Source organism: Glycine max, chromosome 16 (genome assembly GCF_000004515.6).
Source record: "Glycine max cultivar Williams 82 chromosome 16, Glycine_max_v4.0, whole genome shotgun sequence".
Classification (NCBI taxonomy): domain Eukaryota; kingdom Viridiplantae; phylum Streptophyta; class Magnoliopsida; order Fabales; family Fabaceae; genus Glycine; species Glycine max.
The window spans coordinates 3,119,178-3,134,476 of record NC_038252.2 but is presented as its reverse complement, the minus strand read 5'-3'; the positions used below and the strand labels follow the sequence as shown (position 1 = coordinate 3,134,476).

The window sequence follows — 15,299 nt, the reverse complement described above, 5'->3', positions numbered from 1 at the left end:
ATTTTTCAACTATTTTAATAAGTAATTTTATCAAAAACTTATAATTTAATAAATTTATTTTTAAGCTTTCAACTAACTTTTAAATTAATTTTACTAAATATAATTTTCTGAGAAGCTAATTCTTCTTAATTTTCTATAAACATCTATGAATTATTTATATAGTAAGTTTGAATGTCTAAATTAAAAAGTTGTCAAAGTTAGAAGATATTCCAAATTGGATCTTAAAAGCTAGGGATTATCAAGGAACAAATTGGGATAAATTTTATTTATTTTTAACCTGACGCCTAGATTTTGATCACTCTATTTTTTGAACTTTTTTTAGGTAATTTTTTTAGATTTTAACTTGTCCTAAAACTTGAATAAACTAGATAATTAACCAGAAAAAGTAAGGCCGAGTCTTTTTTTGGTACACTAACAAAATATGTTAATCTTAAAATAAAAAAATTTAAAATTTTCTCTTCAAATTTTAAACTATTTTATCCTCCCTAATTTTCTATTTTCCTCTAAACTGTTGATTAAGTGATTACTATTACTTGTACCCATATCATGTCAGAAAAATAAAAAACTGCGTGAGTTACACTTACATCTTAGTATGGATTTTTTTTCTTCATTTATTAATTTATTGGGCAAGAAATAGAAAATTCTGTTCATCCCAAAACACTGATGACTTTGGTAAGTTTGGTTACTTCCGTTTCCGTTCGGGAAAATCGGTTCAACAACACGAAAGGAATGTGAGTAAGACCTTATCATCCTCTCCATCTCACTATTTTCATTTTTCACTCTGCTTTCTGCTCACAAACACACGATGCTTGGGTTTTATCGATTATTCTGAATTGTTCATTCTAATTTTTAATTTAATCTAAGTATGTTGTGATTGCATTGTGATTATTGTTTTGGAATTCGCAGATTGTCGATTTACTATACTTGATTGAAATCGTATCATACGATGTCGTAGCTCTTTTCTTTTTCAAATTCTGAGTTGTTAGTGAGTGTGCCCAGCAATGGCAGCTGTTAGGTCTTCCTCTGTAAGACGGTTGGGGAGCACAATTAAGGGTTCTTTTAGTATGGAATTAGTTCACCATAGTATGTGTATGAATCTTGCAAGGTTTCCGAGTGATTCGTTTAATGATCCTTATTACAAAAGAGAGTTACAGTTTTCTAAGAATCAGTTTAGTAATTTGGCTTCTGAATCCCTTGGAAGTAGTCATCACTTTGGTACTAGAGCCAATGTATTGGTTAAACCAACGTTCTCTGGTTATTGTTTTTGGAGTTCCCTTCCTTTTGCTTCCATGAGCAACCACGTTTTGAATCGTCGAATGTATTCATCGTCGTCGGTGGGTGACAAAGGAAGTAGAGATGGTGGTACAGAAGTTTCTGCTGGTTCTGGTGCGAGTGATATGAATACTGGTGGTGATTCTGTTGTTGGGGGTGATTGGGCTGAGAGGATTAAAGATGCTTGGAAGAGTGTGGCAGAGGCAGCATCATATGCTGGAGATAAGGTTAAAGAAACTTCTGATGATCTCACTCCATATGCTCAGCAGTTGCTTGATTCACACCCGTATCTTGACAAGGTGGTTATTCCAGTTGGTGGTACTTTAACTGCTACCATAATAGCTTGGTTCTTGCTGCCTAGGATTTTGAGGAAATTTCACAAATATGCAATGCAAGGTCCTGTTTCTCTATTGCCAGCAAGCGTGGCTGGGGAGCCAGTTCCTTATGAGAAAAGCTTTTGGGGTGCTATGGAGGATCCAGTGCGATATTTAGTTACCTTCATTGCATTCTCACAAATGTTAGTGGGTTATATACACTTGGTCAATTTTTTTTTTTTAAAATGTGTCATTTTGTTTGCTTTATGTGCAGTTATATGACAGCTGACTTTGATTTCCAGTGGTGTTATGGTGGCTCCAACAACTATAACCTCACAATATCTTGCTCCCGTTTGGAGGGGTGCAGTGATTGTTTCATTTGTATGGTTTTTGCATAGATGGAAAACAAATGTTTTTGCACGGTCATTGTCTAGTCAAAGTTTACTTGGGCTTGATAGGGAGAAAGTGTTTGCTCTAGACAAAATCTCATCTATTGGTCTATTTGTGATTGGGATAATGGCTTTGGCTGAGGCTTGTGGTGTGGCCGTGCAATCTATTGTGACTGTTGGTGGTATAGGAGGTGAGTATTAAATTTAATTGAATTTAGTTTAATTTTAGATTCTTAATTTTTTTAGCATCTCTCTTTTTCCTATATCTTTGGTTTTCTTTAATGTTGTTGGAGGCAGGAAAACTCTTGTTTAGATTTAGGTTTAAGGAAAGAAAAGTTCCTTATAGGTATATTAATTTGGTTGAAAGTTGACACCATCAGCACTATAGGGATCAAATTTGACAAAATAAGTTAAATTGGTTTATAATACTTTGGTTCATACTGTTTTTGCAGATTTTATTGGTATATGTAAGCCAACTGAAAGGATTGGTTGGGGTTGTGTTAATGGTGCTTTGTGTTTGCAAAATGGTTCAAAAGTGAGAGGAAGCACTGCATAAGTTGGTTTTATAAAAATAAATTGTATAACTAGGAAGTACAAATGCCTTGATCTCTAAAGAGACTGCAAGTTCTAAGGATTCGGCTCCTCCAAAGTGAGAGGAGTGCATTTTAGCAAAATAACAGTTGAGATTCTAACTAATTTTAAAGTTTCTTATACATGTACTTGATTTTATCACAATCCTCAACCAATAGTTATACAGTTGAGATTCTAACTGATTTTCTTTTTTCTATCTATAGTTGTAACTTGTAAGTGCACTTTATCTTTTAAAATTTAGAGTACACCCATTCACTTAGAGGAGTTGGATACTTGGATCCTACTTCTAGTTGTAAAAGCAAAGTATAAGATCAATAGTAAGAAAAAGAAAGGAATAGAATACACACATGCACATATAGTATTTTCTTGTCTTCCATTTAGTGGAAACATCTGCTATCCTTAATCCCTACCTGTCAATCCTGCTTATTGCTTAAGAGTCTTATACTAAAACATGTCAAGATCTCTATATTAATTTCTTTATTCATTTGATAAATGTTTTATTATGTTGTTTTTCCATTCCTTAATAAGTTCCACTCTTTTTTTTCTACCACTAAAATAAGGAATGCAAGATTTCATGTTTCTATCTTTCTTATGCAGGTGTGGCTACTGCTTTTGCTACCAAGGACATTCTTGGCAATGTGTTCAGTGGTTTATCTATGCAGTTTTCAAAGCCCTTTTCAATTGGAGATACAATAAAAGTATGTTAATTTAGTAGGTGCACATTAATGATTGGTCCTTTTTATGGTAAAAGTTGTTTTCTGAACCATGGTCTTGCACTCTGGCTATCTGTTATGAATTTTAATGCCCTCTTTAGGTGGGGAATGATAGTCTTCTTACTACTTGCACATTATTAGGTAATAATAATATTATAGTCATTCATTACTTGTGTTTTTTTCAAATGGCCCAATATGTAGCGCATATACAGATGTAGTTTGTACATCCAGGGCTAGAATTAGGGTTGAAACATTTGAGGGCCTAAAAAAAATAAAACCAAGGGAGGGTTTTTGAGAAAAAATAAAATGAATTTGCAGGGCGTAATATATTTTTCATGAAATTTTTGGTGAAATTCAATGAGCATTTCACAAAATTTGGAAATCTTGAAGGGTTCCATGCATCAATGTAGGTCTTCCCATGGTTACATCTCATGTTTCTTAAATGTGTCTGAGAAATTGTAAAAATTGCAGGCTGGCTCGATAGAGGGTCAAGTTGTGGAAATGGGTCTTACTAGCACGTCATTGCTGAGTTCAGAGAAGTTCCCAGTCATTGTGCCAAACTCATTTTTTTCTAGCCAGGTGGGTCCTGTGATTTAGAATTAGTGGAGCCTATTTTATTGTTTCTTTCTCTAAATGCATCTATGCAGTGACTTCAAAGAAAGCCAAGTCTGTTCTGAACACTTGAAATTACTAATCAATGATCTTTATCTTTGGCACTCATACATCATGCAAAGATATGCAACTTGTTGAAAAATTCTCATTTGTTGTTTGACTTTCCAAGCAGTAGTTTGAGCAGGCTTCTTATTGAATAAATTTATATATAATTCTATTGTCTTCTATCCTGTATTTGTGTTTGGCAGATTGCAGTGATCTTTTTGCTCCTTGGTGTAGTTTAGATCATAATCTTTTTGCAAGGGAAAAGATAAATATGAATACATCAGTGAAGAAGAAAATGCTGACATGTGGAGATATTTCAAACCATTTGTGGTCTTTTTCTTATCATAAAAGGGAACGGGGGACATGATTTTTTCCCATTATTCTCTAGTTCAAATTTGGAGTTTACATTTGTCCAACCATTCTTTTCATCAGTTTTTAAACTGAGGCTAAGATATCTGATTAAATTACTTGATTGCACCTATATTTTTAATTTTTATAATTCCCTTTGCCATTTGGGGTTGAATTTTTGTACTAGGAAACTTCTCCGGAGGATATGTAAAGTTTGAAGGTTGCACCTCACATACATGTCTGCCCACACACGACTGATACAAAAGCTATTGCCGTGATTCTATAAATGTTTCTTGCTTAAGCTTTTGATGTTGTGACTATAATCTATTTTCTGTCTCAGCCATTGGTGTGATAACCCTCTTTTCATGCTAACTTTTTAGGTTATTGTGAACAAGTCCCGTGCTGAATATCGCGCCATTATTACTAAAATTCCACTGCAAACTGAGGATTTAAGTAAGATTCCCCAGATATCAGATGATGTAAAAAGCATGCTCAGATCAAATGCAAATGTTTTCTTAGGGAAAGATGTTCCCTACTGTTTCTTATCCCGTATAGAAAGTTCATATGCAGAATTGACTCTTGGATACAACCTCAAACATATGGTACCTCGCCCATCTGAATCCCTGTGTTAGATAATCCTTTATTACTGTGATACACCTTCTTACTTAAATTTCGCCATATTTGCATGTACATCTTTTTATATCTCATGTTTATCTTGTTTTTCTGCTATTTACAGCGCAAAGATGAATTATACTCTGCAGAACAAGATATTCTCTTGCAGGCAGTTCAAATCATTAAGAATCATGGGGTTGCTCTTGGCAGCACATGGCAAGACACGTCTTCTAAATGATGTGCTCTGCTTGATGACAATTTTGGATTGCAAATATTGTGAGCTTTAGGTGTGTTTGGTTTGTATTTTCATTTTCTGTTTTCATTTCCTGAAAATTGTTTTCATTTTCAAAAGATTAGAATTTTGAAAACATGTTTGGTTTGACTTCTTGTTTTCTGTTTTCAAGAAATAAAAACACTGAAAATTTATGATATATTGACTTCTTGTCTTTTTTGTATTTTTAGATTTGTTTAAAATTACATTCCTTGTCATCGCATTTTCATTTTATCCAAAACGAATTCAACTGAAAACGAGATTTTATTGTTTTCATTTTCTGGTTGTTTCCTGTTTTCATTTTTACTGAAAATATTTTTAAAAATTCAACCAAACACATTTTCATCACCATTTTCTGTTTTCTGAGAAAATAAAAACAGAAAACAGTCAAACCAAACACCCATTTAGCTTTTACTAATACAATGTCCCTAGGGATATTAATTTGTCATTGGTTCACAGTCACCCTGAAAATAGTTTTCTAGCACTAGTTTGGCCTGTGTAGTTGGTATTAGTTTTGATTTACTAAAAGAATATAAAAAATTTACATTATGAGTGAATTGTGGCATTATCCATTTATGAATTTCCTATTTTTTTTAAGGCAAAAAAACTTTGTTACTATATATAATATGATATTTTCTCTCTCTCTTTCTTAATGGCAGCGGGTCAGTGCACAAGGCTCACTTTCCTATTTTTGTATTATTGTGCATTTTGGAAACTTAATACTGTGCCAATGATTTTGTTGAACCAAGCTCACACGTGTAAGAGGATTTAGTTTCTTAAACTTTCAAGCCAGTTGGTCCTCAGTAAGTATCATATCAAAGCATTTAGGATCAAGAGATAAGTTAAGATCAATATATTTAAAATGAAAATAACAGAAGAAAAACTAGCTCCCCTGCAACTAGCCAATTCCATAATACTGTACATTTTAATAAATGATTGTTCAAATTGTTAAAACAGAACAGTACCCCACCTAGCATACGAATTTTTCAGAGAGATGTCTTATTGAATTCAAAAACAAGTGTTGACTTTGTAGCCTACAACGTGGTGATGGCTTATTGATTAGAAAAACCCTAAACACTGTCTGCACGTCCCTAAATAATAGGACTTTATTTAAACCCAAAAACACAAGAAACAGTACATAAAACCAAGTGACAATCATCAACTTCACATCTATTTCCACTTTCTAGCTTCCATTCTTAAGAAACTGAACAAACGCAGCTATGTAATGATCCTGGTGCAGCTTCAAGTTTCCCACAATTGCAGCAGCTTCTCCTGTATTAATTCTGAGCTTCTTACCTTCCTCCAAAACCATAGCTTGTCTAAGAGATTTGGCAATTTCGTTTCTAGTGAATGATCCATCTTCAGTCATTTTCACTTCAATGGCTAGACCCTTTTCAACCAAAAACCTTGCATTAAGAGGTTGATCTATATGAAGGGTAATACAACAAGGTTATGACCAAACTGCAGGGTTTCAATGACAGAACCCCAACCAGAGTGAAACAAAGAACCCCCAATAGATGGATGTGCCAATATTTCCTGTTGTGGTATCCACCCCATACAAACAACTCCTCTGTTAGATGTCCTTTCAATAAAACCAACTGGTAGAAAATCTTCATCATTGGTTGCCCAACTTGGTTTTCTCAGTCCCCATAAAAATGGCAATTGAGACTCCTCAATTCCATAAGCTATCTCAAAAACTTGGTCCTTGTTCAGCTTCAACTCACTGCCAAACCCCACAAATACAACAGATTTTGATGCTTGCTCATCAAGCCACTCAAATATCTTACCACTAGTACTCCCATCAATAATTTCTCTCTCTCTGTCTGCACTATCTGCAGGCAATATACCTATGGGAATCACAGGCTTCCCAACTAGTTTCTGGAATGCATTAAGATATTCTCCTTCAATCTCGTAGCAGCTACGAAATATTACAGCTTTAGAGGCACAACATACCGTGGCCATCCTTTCATAGTCACGCACCCCAGAAGCATTTACGTCGTTAGCACCAGCACAAAAAGGTATTGCCTCGTGTATTCGATAAGCCACTGAAGATGGAAATGTCACCCATTCTGGTGGCACTGTTAGACTTTCAGGAGTTACAGGAAATTTCCTCGTACTTGGTGCGAAAATATTCATTGAAGCAGCCGAGAAAACAGAATAGAAGATTAACTTAACCTGAAACTCTTGAGCAATGTCTACAATCCAGTGAGGACTAAAATCACAAATTATCCAATTTGGCAACTGATTGGCCACAAATTGCTTCACAGGATGTTGCAATTTATCATATGCCAACTTTAAGAACTCAATTTCTTCAGATGGAATGTCTACAGTGGCCTCAGCACCTTCTGGCAAGTGCTCTTTGTCTAATGATGGCAAAGGAAGTTGCACAAAATGAACCAAATGAGCTAAATTTGAAGGAATTTTGGGAAGCCTTTGAATGTTTTTGGGAGTGGATATGAAGGAGACATGAACACCAGCTTTGGCTAAGGCTATGGAAAGTTTGAAAAATGGTATTAAGTGGCCAAAGGCAGACCATGGAAGCATCACTACATGAATTTCATTCTCAGCCATTTCCTATACCTAGGTCTGCTTAATTGCTGCTTATGCTCTACCAAACATGAGAAAAAATCAACTCTACAATTATTTTATATCTCTTTCAGGGAATTAATTTTTTTTATCTAACATGCGTTACACCCGTACACATTTTTTTTATTTTATTGTCTAACCACCGACAAAATTGTGAGGTACTCGTTTTTAAGGGAATTATTTTTTTTATCCAACATGCGTTACAGGTAAGCATTTTTAAACACGACTTACCCCATTTTTTTGTAATAATTTAACATCAACCCCAAATGAAAAAATAAAATATAAAATTATCTCCTTTTGGTAAAAGTCCCATTTTTATTATTATTAAGTCTAAACCACTCACAAAATTGTGAGGAATCTCTTTGGGGAAATTAATTTTTTGTGAAATGATTTTATTTTTCTTTATCTCTCTTTCTTTTACATCATGCCACATAGGTGGTTCTTAGTTGATATACTGCTATGCTCCCATGTACGTGCATTTTTGGTACAAGAAGTACACTAATAAGGAGGTGTTTGCTTTGTGCAACCTGAACTCGTGCATGGCCCGAAATATTTGGTTAATTTATCTTATTATTTGTTCTTTGAACTTTGTTTATTTTAAACTTAATCCCATAAAGCTAATGCAAATTTTTCTTTTGGTCCATATCATTTTCTAATATGTGACAATAATGAAGAGTATTTATTTAGTGGATGGTAGAATGTTTTTGTGGTGTTGTTTCATCATTTGTAGTAGGGTGTGTATATAATTTGGTTCGAACCAATCGTTTGTGAACTTCACTGAATCAAATTGGTTTAGTTAAATAAAAATGAACTATTTTTTAAATCAGTTGGATTTGAACATAATTGGTTTTAAATAATCAGATTTGGTTTTTCTAATACTGGAACAATTTATTTTATAAAAAAAAAACAATTTGAATACCAGTTTGATTTTTAAAATTGATTTAAAACTTGTTTGAAACAATTTGGTTACAAACTGGCTTTAAAAACCAATTCTCAAATTTGATTTAAAAATCAAATTGTTTAAATTAGTTCGAAATTTGATTCGATTTTTTTACCGAATCAGTTTTTGTACACGCCTTTGAAGCCATGTAGTCTTGACCATATAAGTTAATGGTCCATGGAGAACGATGCATGCATGTAGCTCAAGCAACACAGCTTCAATCATGATGCAACATGCAAAAGCATGCATAAAGAGAAGGATCATGAAATTTACCGGTGAATTTGATGCTTTGTGGAATTTTCCTTAACACACATCTCACCTCTGAATTTTGTGCCCTCCTTCTCTTCTCCACTGCCTTCTTTGTTATACCTATCCTAATTTCTATACTATACTGTTATTTATATATATATATATATATATAAACCCGATGGATACGTAAAAAGAATGAATAATCAGAGTGTGTATATGCATGTTATATAACGTGAAAACGGGAGGGAAAGGAGGCTTGAGAGTAAATATCCTATTTTGTATTATTGTGCATTTTGGAAACTTAATAATGTGCCAATGTTTTTTTGTTGGACCAAGCTTACACGTGTAAGAGATTTAGTTTCTTAAATTTTCAAGCCAGTTGGTCCCTAGTAAGTAATAAGTATCATGTCAAAGCATTGAGGATCAAGAGATAAGGAGTTAAGATCCACGTAAAATGAAAAAAAAGCTGGTTCATCCCTAGTAGCCATTTCAGTAATAATTAATAAATGATTGTTCAAATTGTTAAAAAGAATAGTATCAATCCAAGTACACGAATTTTTCAGAGAAAATGTCTTATTGAATTAAAAAATTAACAAGTGTTGGCTTTATAATCTACAAGCCACGTTTTACATGGCCTACTAAGTGGTGACTTATTGATAAGAAAACTTATATGCACACGTCCCTAAAGAATAGGATTTTATTCAAACGCAAATTACAACCAAGAAATGGTACATAAAAACCAAGTGACAGTCATCAATCCAACCCAAATTACTTTTGCGAACTTGTCAACGTACTACACATCTGTTTCCACTTTCCGGATTCCATTCTTAAGAAACTGAACAAATTCAGCAATGTAATGATCTTGGTGCAGCTTCAAGTTTCCTACAATTGCAGCAGCTTCTCCTGTATTAATTCTGATCTTCTTACCTTCCTCCAATACCATAGCTTGTCTAAGGGATGTGGCAATGTCATTTCTAGTGAATGATCCATCTTCATTCCTTTTCACTTCAATGGCTAGACCCTTTTCAACCAAAAACCTTGCATTAAGAGGTTGATCTATAATGAAGGGTAATACAACTAGGATATGACCAAATTGTAGGGTTTCAATGACAGAACCCCAACCAGAGTGAAACAAAGACCCTCCAATAGATGGATGTGCCAATATTTCTTGCTGTGGTATCCACCCCATACAAACAACTCCTCTGTTAGATGTCCTTTCAATAAAACCAAAAGGTAGAAAATCTTCATCATTGATTGCCCAACTTGGTTTTCTGAGTGCCCATATAAATGGCAATTCATACTCCTCAATTCCATAAGCTATCTCAAAAACTTGATCCTTGTTCAGCTTCAACTCACTGCCAAACCCCACAAATACAACAGATTTTGATGCTTGCTCATCAAGCCACTCAAATATCTTACCACTAGTTCTCCCATCAATAATTTCTCTCCCTCTTTCTTCACTATCTGCAGGCAATAAACCTATAGGAATCACAGGCTTCCCAACTAGCTTCTGGTATGCATTGAGATATTCTCCTTCAATCTCGTAGCAGCTACGAAAAATTACAGCTTCAGAGGCATTAAATACCTTGTGAAGCCTTTCAAAATCACTTACCCCAGAAGCATTTACCGGGTTGGCACCGGCACAAAGCGCTATTGCCTCGTGTATTCGATAAGCCACTGAAGATGGAAATGTCACCCATTCTGGTGGTGCTGTTAAACTTTCTGGAGACAAGGGAGTTTTCCTTGTACCTGGTGGTCCCCAAACTGTTAATGCAGGAGCAGATAAAACATTATAGAAGATCAACTTTACCTGAAACTCATGAACAATGTCTACTATCCAGTGAGGACTAAAATCACAAATTATCCAATTTGGCAACTGATTGGCCACAAATTGTTTGACAGCATGTTGCAATTTATCATATGCCAACTTTAAGTACTCAATTTTTTCAGATGGAATGTCTACAGTGGCCTCAGCACCTTCTGGCAAGTGCTCTTTGTCTAATGATGGCAAAGGAAATTGCACCAAATCAACCAAATGAGCTAAATTTGAAGGAATTTTGGGAAGCCTTTGAATGTTTTTGGGAGTGGATATAAAGGAGACATGAACACCAGCTTTGGCTAAGGCTATGGAAAGTTTGAAAAATGGTATTAAGTGGCCAAAGGCCGACCATGGAAGCATCACTACATGAATTGCATTCTCAGCCATTTCGGTCTGCTTAATTGCTGCATATGCTCTACCAAACATGAGAAAACATCAACTCTATAATTATTTTTATATCTCTTTGAGGGAATTAATTTTTTTTTTATCTAACATGCGTTACACGTACACATTTTTTTATTTTATTGTCTAACCACTGACAATTGTGAGGTACTCTTTTTTAGGGGAATTAATTTTTTTATCCAACATGCATTACAGGTACGCATTTTTATTATTATCCAAGTCTAACCACTGACAAAATTGTGAGGAATCTCTTTGGGGAAATTAATTTTTTGTGAAATGATATCATTTTTCTTTATTTCTCTTTCTTTTACATCATACCGCTTATTATGTATCTATATTATTAGTTTAAAAGTACTGACTTTGTATGCCATGATGACAATAGTCTCTTTTGCATTTGACACTGCAGACATATCAGCAGGAATTCCAAACTACTGACTTTTACAACAGTAGTTTGGAAATGATTGCTGCGTTATTTTTGCCTTCCATGCATGCTTTTTGGTTTTTAATGTTAAAATTGCACTTCTGTATTGGGTAAGATATTATCATCAGTTTTTTTTGGTAATAGTAGTCGTAGGTCATAATTTCTTCATCTTTAAAAGGTCATCACAGTGAATATTTCTGTACATGTCTTTTGTCTCCAATTGAATTCTGTTAGTGATGATTCAGTTATTTTCTAAGGGAGCTAGCTAGCGTTCAGTATATTTTTCATGCAATTTGCAAATTTACATGAATAATACCCCAAGTTATGAATGTTTTGTTTAGCAAAATTGGGACCCTAAAGCACCAGATTGATTTTCAGTTACATGTTTCCTTTATTTAGGTCTGTTGATAAGTTCGTTACTGCTTGCAACATGATTTTCATAGTTTAATTGTACTGTATATGAAGCTAATAGATTTTAAATGTGCAAAAAATATTTAGATTAAGGGCTTGTTTGGATGTAAGCTTCTCTAGAAGCACTTCTAGAAAAAAAAAAAAATGAGTTTTTCCATAAGCTAAAATGAATTTTTCATTAACTAACCATTAATTAATTTATAGATGTCATTTTTTTTTTCTTCTTATTTTCTTTTTTTAGAAGTGCTTTAAAAAAGCTTATCCAAACATACCCTAAGTATTTGACAATGACGTTTAACTGTGAAAACATTCTTAATTAAAAAGGAAGAGACATGCTGGATCCCTCCCCCATGAGCAAACCGGAAGCTTTTTTTTCTTTCTCAATTATAAAGTACATCAAAGACAGAACCAGTATCTAAGGTGAATTAAACCCCTAGCATCAGATATAACAGAAAAAATGTCAAGGCCTTGACATAAATGTCTGAATGTGATTAACAGTAGGAACGTAAGAGTGAAATTGTGAAACTCCATTGTGGAGCCATTTTGGAGTCAGATTCGCAAATGATGGTTGTGAACCCTTTATTCCAAGCTAAATAAAGACCGGGGCATGATGGAATATAGCTCAACTTTAAGGCTAGTTGAAATGCCACCAAAATCCATACCACCAGCGAGCCATTGACATTTATAATCATGGATTAGACCACTGAATTCAGTTCTACCAAAAGATTCAAGACAACTACTACTCATGTTGGTCTTAAGGGAATGAAAAGCCGAAGGGGACCATTGGTCTTGAACAGGAAGTCTTTCTTTATACACAGGACTCAAAGACAGGTAACAAGAGTTTAGAACAATCCACGTACCATGTTCAAGTAACTGAATTAGACCTCTTGATAAATAGGAAGTCAGGGACTAGTCTTTGAAACATAAACTTGAGAAAGACTTTCCAACAGGTCTTGATGTGAGTATACATAAGAAAGGTTATCCGGGCAGAATGTTGAAGACTTCATCATTTCAACCAGTACTAGCCAATTCAGTAATACGTTTACATTAATGATTGTTCATATTGTTAAAACAGAACAGTGCCACAAGGATTTTTCAGAGAAAATTTCTATTGAATTCAAAAACAAGCCATACATGATAGAAAACAGAAACAGTAAGAGAACCTTGTCTTACATGGCCTACAACATGGTGACTAATTCATAAGTAAAATCCTAACCCCTGTCGGCATAATTATCCTCAACAACTTCATATTTGTTTCCAGATTCCATCCTTAAGAAACAGAACAAATGCAACAATGTAATGATCCTGGTGCAGCTTCAAGTTTCCTACTATTGCAGCAGCTTCTCTTGTATTAATTCTGATCTTCTTTCCTTCCTCCAATACCATAGCTTGCCTAAGGGATGTGCCAATGTCATTTCTAGTGAATGACCCATCTTCATTTCTTCTGACTTCAATGGCTAGACCCTTATTCACCAAAAGCCTTGCATTAAGAGGTAGATCCGCGAGGAAAAGTAATACAACTAGGCTACGACCAAACTGAAGGGTTTCAATGACAGAACCCCAACCTGAGTGAAACAAAGACCCTCCAATAGATGGATGTGCCAATATTTCTTGTTGTGGTATCCATCCCATACAACAACTCCTCTGTTAGATGTTCTTTCAATAAAACCAACAGGTAGAGAATCTTGATCGTTGCTTGCCCAACTAGGTTTTCTGAGTGCCCATAAAAGTAGCAATTGAGACTCCTCAAGTCCATAAGCTATCTCAGAAACTTGATCCTTGCTCAGCTTGCACTCACTGCCAAACCCAACAAATACAACTGATTTTGATGCTTGCTTGTCAAGCCACTCAAATATCTTGTTCTTACCGCTACACTCATCAACAATTCCTCTCTCTCTCTCTCTCTCTCTCTCTCTCTCTCTCTCTCTCTCTGTGCCCTATCTACAGGCAATAAACCTATGGGAATCACAGGCTTCCCAACTAGTTTCTGAAATGCATTCAAATATTCTCCTCCAATCTCATAGCAGCTACGAAATAATATAGCTTCAGAGGCATTAAACACCCTGGCAAGCCTTTCTGAGTCACTTACCCTGGAAGCATTTACCGGAGTCACTTACCCATTCTGGTGGTGCTTTCCTTGTACCTGGTAGTCCCAAAAATGTTGCTGCATGAACAAATAAAACAGAAAAGAAGATCAACTTTACCTGAAACTCTAGCGCAATGTCTATTATCCAGTGAGGACTAAAATCACAAATTATGCAATCTGGTGACTGATTGGCCACAAATTGCTTCACAGAATGTTGCATCTGGTCATATGCAGCCTTTAAGTACTGAACTTTTTCAAATGGAATGTCTACAGTGGCCTCAGCACCTTCTGCCAAGAGCTCATTGTCTAATGATGGTAAAGGAAGTTGCACAAAATGAACCGAATGAGATAAAGTTGAAGGCATTTTGGGAAGCCTTTGAATCTTTTTGGGAGTGGATATGAAGGAGACATGAACACCAGCTTTGGCTAAGGCTATGGAAAGTTGGAAAAATGGCATCAAGTGGCCAAAAGCAGACCGTGGAAGCATCAATACATGAATTGCATTCTCTTTCTCAGCCATATTTATATCTGCTTGCTGCATTTTTTCTTCCAAACCCGAGACAATGTCAAGGAAAATATTTCTTTGACACAATCTACACCTACAATGAGATATATAAAAAATAGACAAAAAAGTGTTATTAAATATATATATATATATATATATATATATATATTGCACATTATAATTATTAAATATTATAGTATATATTTATTTTATTTATTATATCTATAAAAAAAATTAATTCATTCATAACACAATAAAGAGAAACACACAAAAAATTATCATGATTCATCTTAAACCTAGGACTACCTTGACAATCCACAAGTTTTTACTAACTTAATAAAGTTACAAGTATTTTTTTTAGCTTCTAACTCTTTTCGTTTTACCCCAAACTTAACTTAAACTCAAGTATTATTTGTTTTATCAAGTCATTGGTTAGTTCTAAATAAATCAATAAGATTTGTTGAAAGTTTGCATAATGACTAAATTTGTAATCGTCTTATAGACAAATATATCATTAAACACCTTTAGTATTTTTTGTCAAGTATTTTGAGAGTTTAGTATCTTTACAAGAATTTACAAAAGCATTACAAGAAAGAATGAAAGAGTTTGTTCAAATAGATGATTCATGTTTTATTTCTTCAAAGTTTCTTTTATATATAACCTTCATTTTCAAGTATATGTTATCTCATAGGATTCTTCACTTGCTCTTCATT

At 34.5% G+C, this 15,299-nt stretch overlaps 3 protein-coding genes and 1 pseudogene across 3 annotated transcripts; 1 reads left to right on the top strand and 3 right to left on the bottom strand.

Annotated features, from left to right (window-relative positions):
* The first annotated feature begins 537 nt into the window (after positions 1 to 537).
* Positions 538 to 5,724, top strand: LOC100814954 (mechanosensitive ion channel protein 1, mitochondrial). The gene is made up of 7 exons (XM_014769104.3): positions 538 to 731; positions 907 to 1,789; positions 1,889 to 2,166; positions 3,164 to 3,264; positions 3,751 to 3,858; positions 4,665 to 4,886; positions 5,021 to 5,724. The coding sequence occupies exons 2-7, from the start codon at positions 1,002 to 1,004 to the stop codon at positions 5,132 to 5,134; spliced, it is 1,611 nt and encodes a 536-aa protein (XP_014624590.1). The 5' UTR covers positions 538 to 731; positions 907 to 1,001; the 3' UTR covers positions 5,135 to 5,724.
* A 281-nt stretch (positions 5,725 to 6,005) lies between these two features.
* On the bottom strand, positions 6,006 to 7,801 carry LOC121173767 (putative UDP-rhamnose:rhamnosyltransferase 1; annotated as a pseudogene).
* Positions 7,802 to 9,497: 1,696 nt separating this feature from the next.
* On the bottom strand, positions 9,498 to 11,224 carry LOC121173766 (putative UDP-rhamnose:rhamnosyltransferase 1). Its single transcript, XM_041010759.1, has one exon. The coding sequence runs from the start codon at positions 11,185 to 11,187 to the stop codon at positions 9,736 to 9,738; it is 1,452 nt and encodes a 483-aa protein (XP_040866693.1). The 5' UTR covers positions 11,188 to 11,224; the 3' UTR covers positions 9,498 to 9,735.
* A 1,954-nt stretch (positions 11,225 to 13,178) lies between these two features.
* Positions 13,179 to 14,697, bottom strand: LOC100814420 (putative UDP-rhamnose:rhamnosyltransferase 1). Its single transcript, XM_041010760.1, is given in 4 exon segments — positions 13,179 to 13,635; positions 13,638 to 13,893; positions 13,941 to 14,106; positions 14,108 to 14,697. Coding segments are annotated over 4 exon segments (1,332 nt in total). The 5' UTR covers positions 14,623 to 14,697; the 3' UTR covers positions 13,179 to 13,240.
* Positions 14,698 to 15,299: the final 602 nt, after the last annotated feature.

Coding starts and splice junctions, on each gene's coding strand:
- LOC121173766 (XM_041010759.1), bottom strand. CDS start 11,187: ATGTTTGGTAGAGCATATGCAGCAATTAAGCAGACCGAAATGGCTGAG.
- LOC100814954 (XM_014769104.3), top strand. CDS start 1,002: ATGGCAGCTGTTAGGTCTTCCTCTGTAAGACGGTTGGGGAGCACAATT. Junction 1,790..1,888: donor TTCATTGCATTCTCACAAAT/GTTAGTGGGTTA, acceptor TTTGATTTCCAG/TGGTGTTATGGTGGCTCCAA. Junction 3,859..4,664: donor ACTCATTTTTTTCTAGCCAG/GTGGGTCCTGTG, acceptor CTAACTTTTTAG/GTTATTGTGAACAAGTCCCG.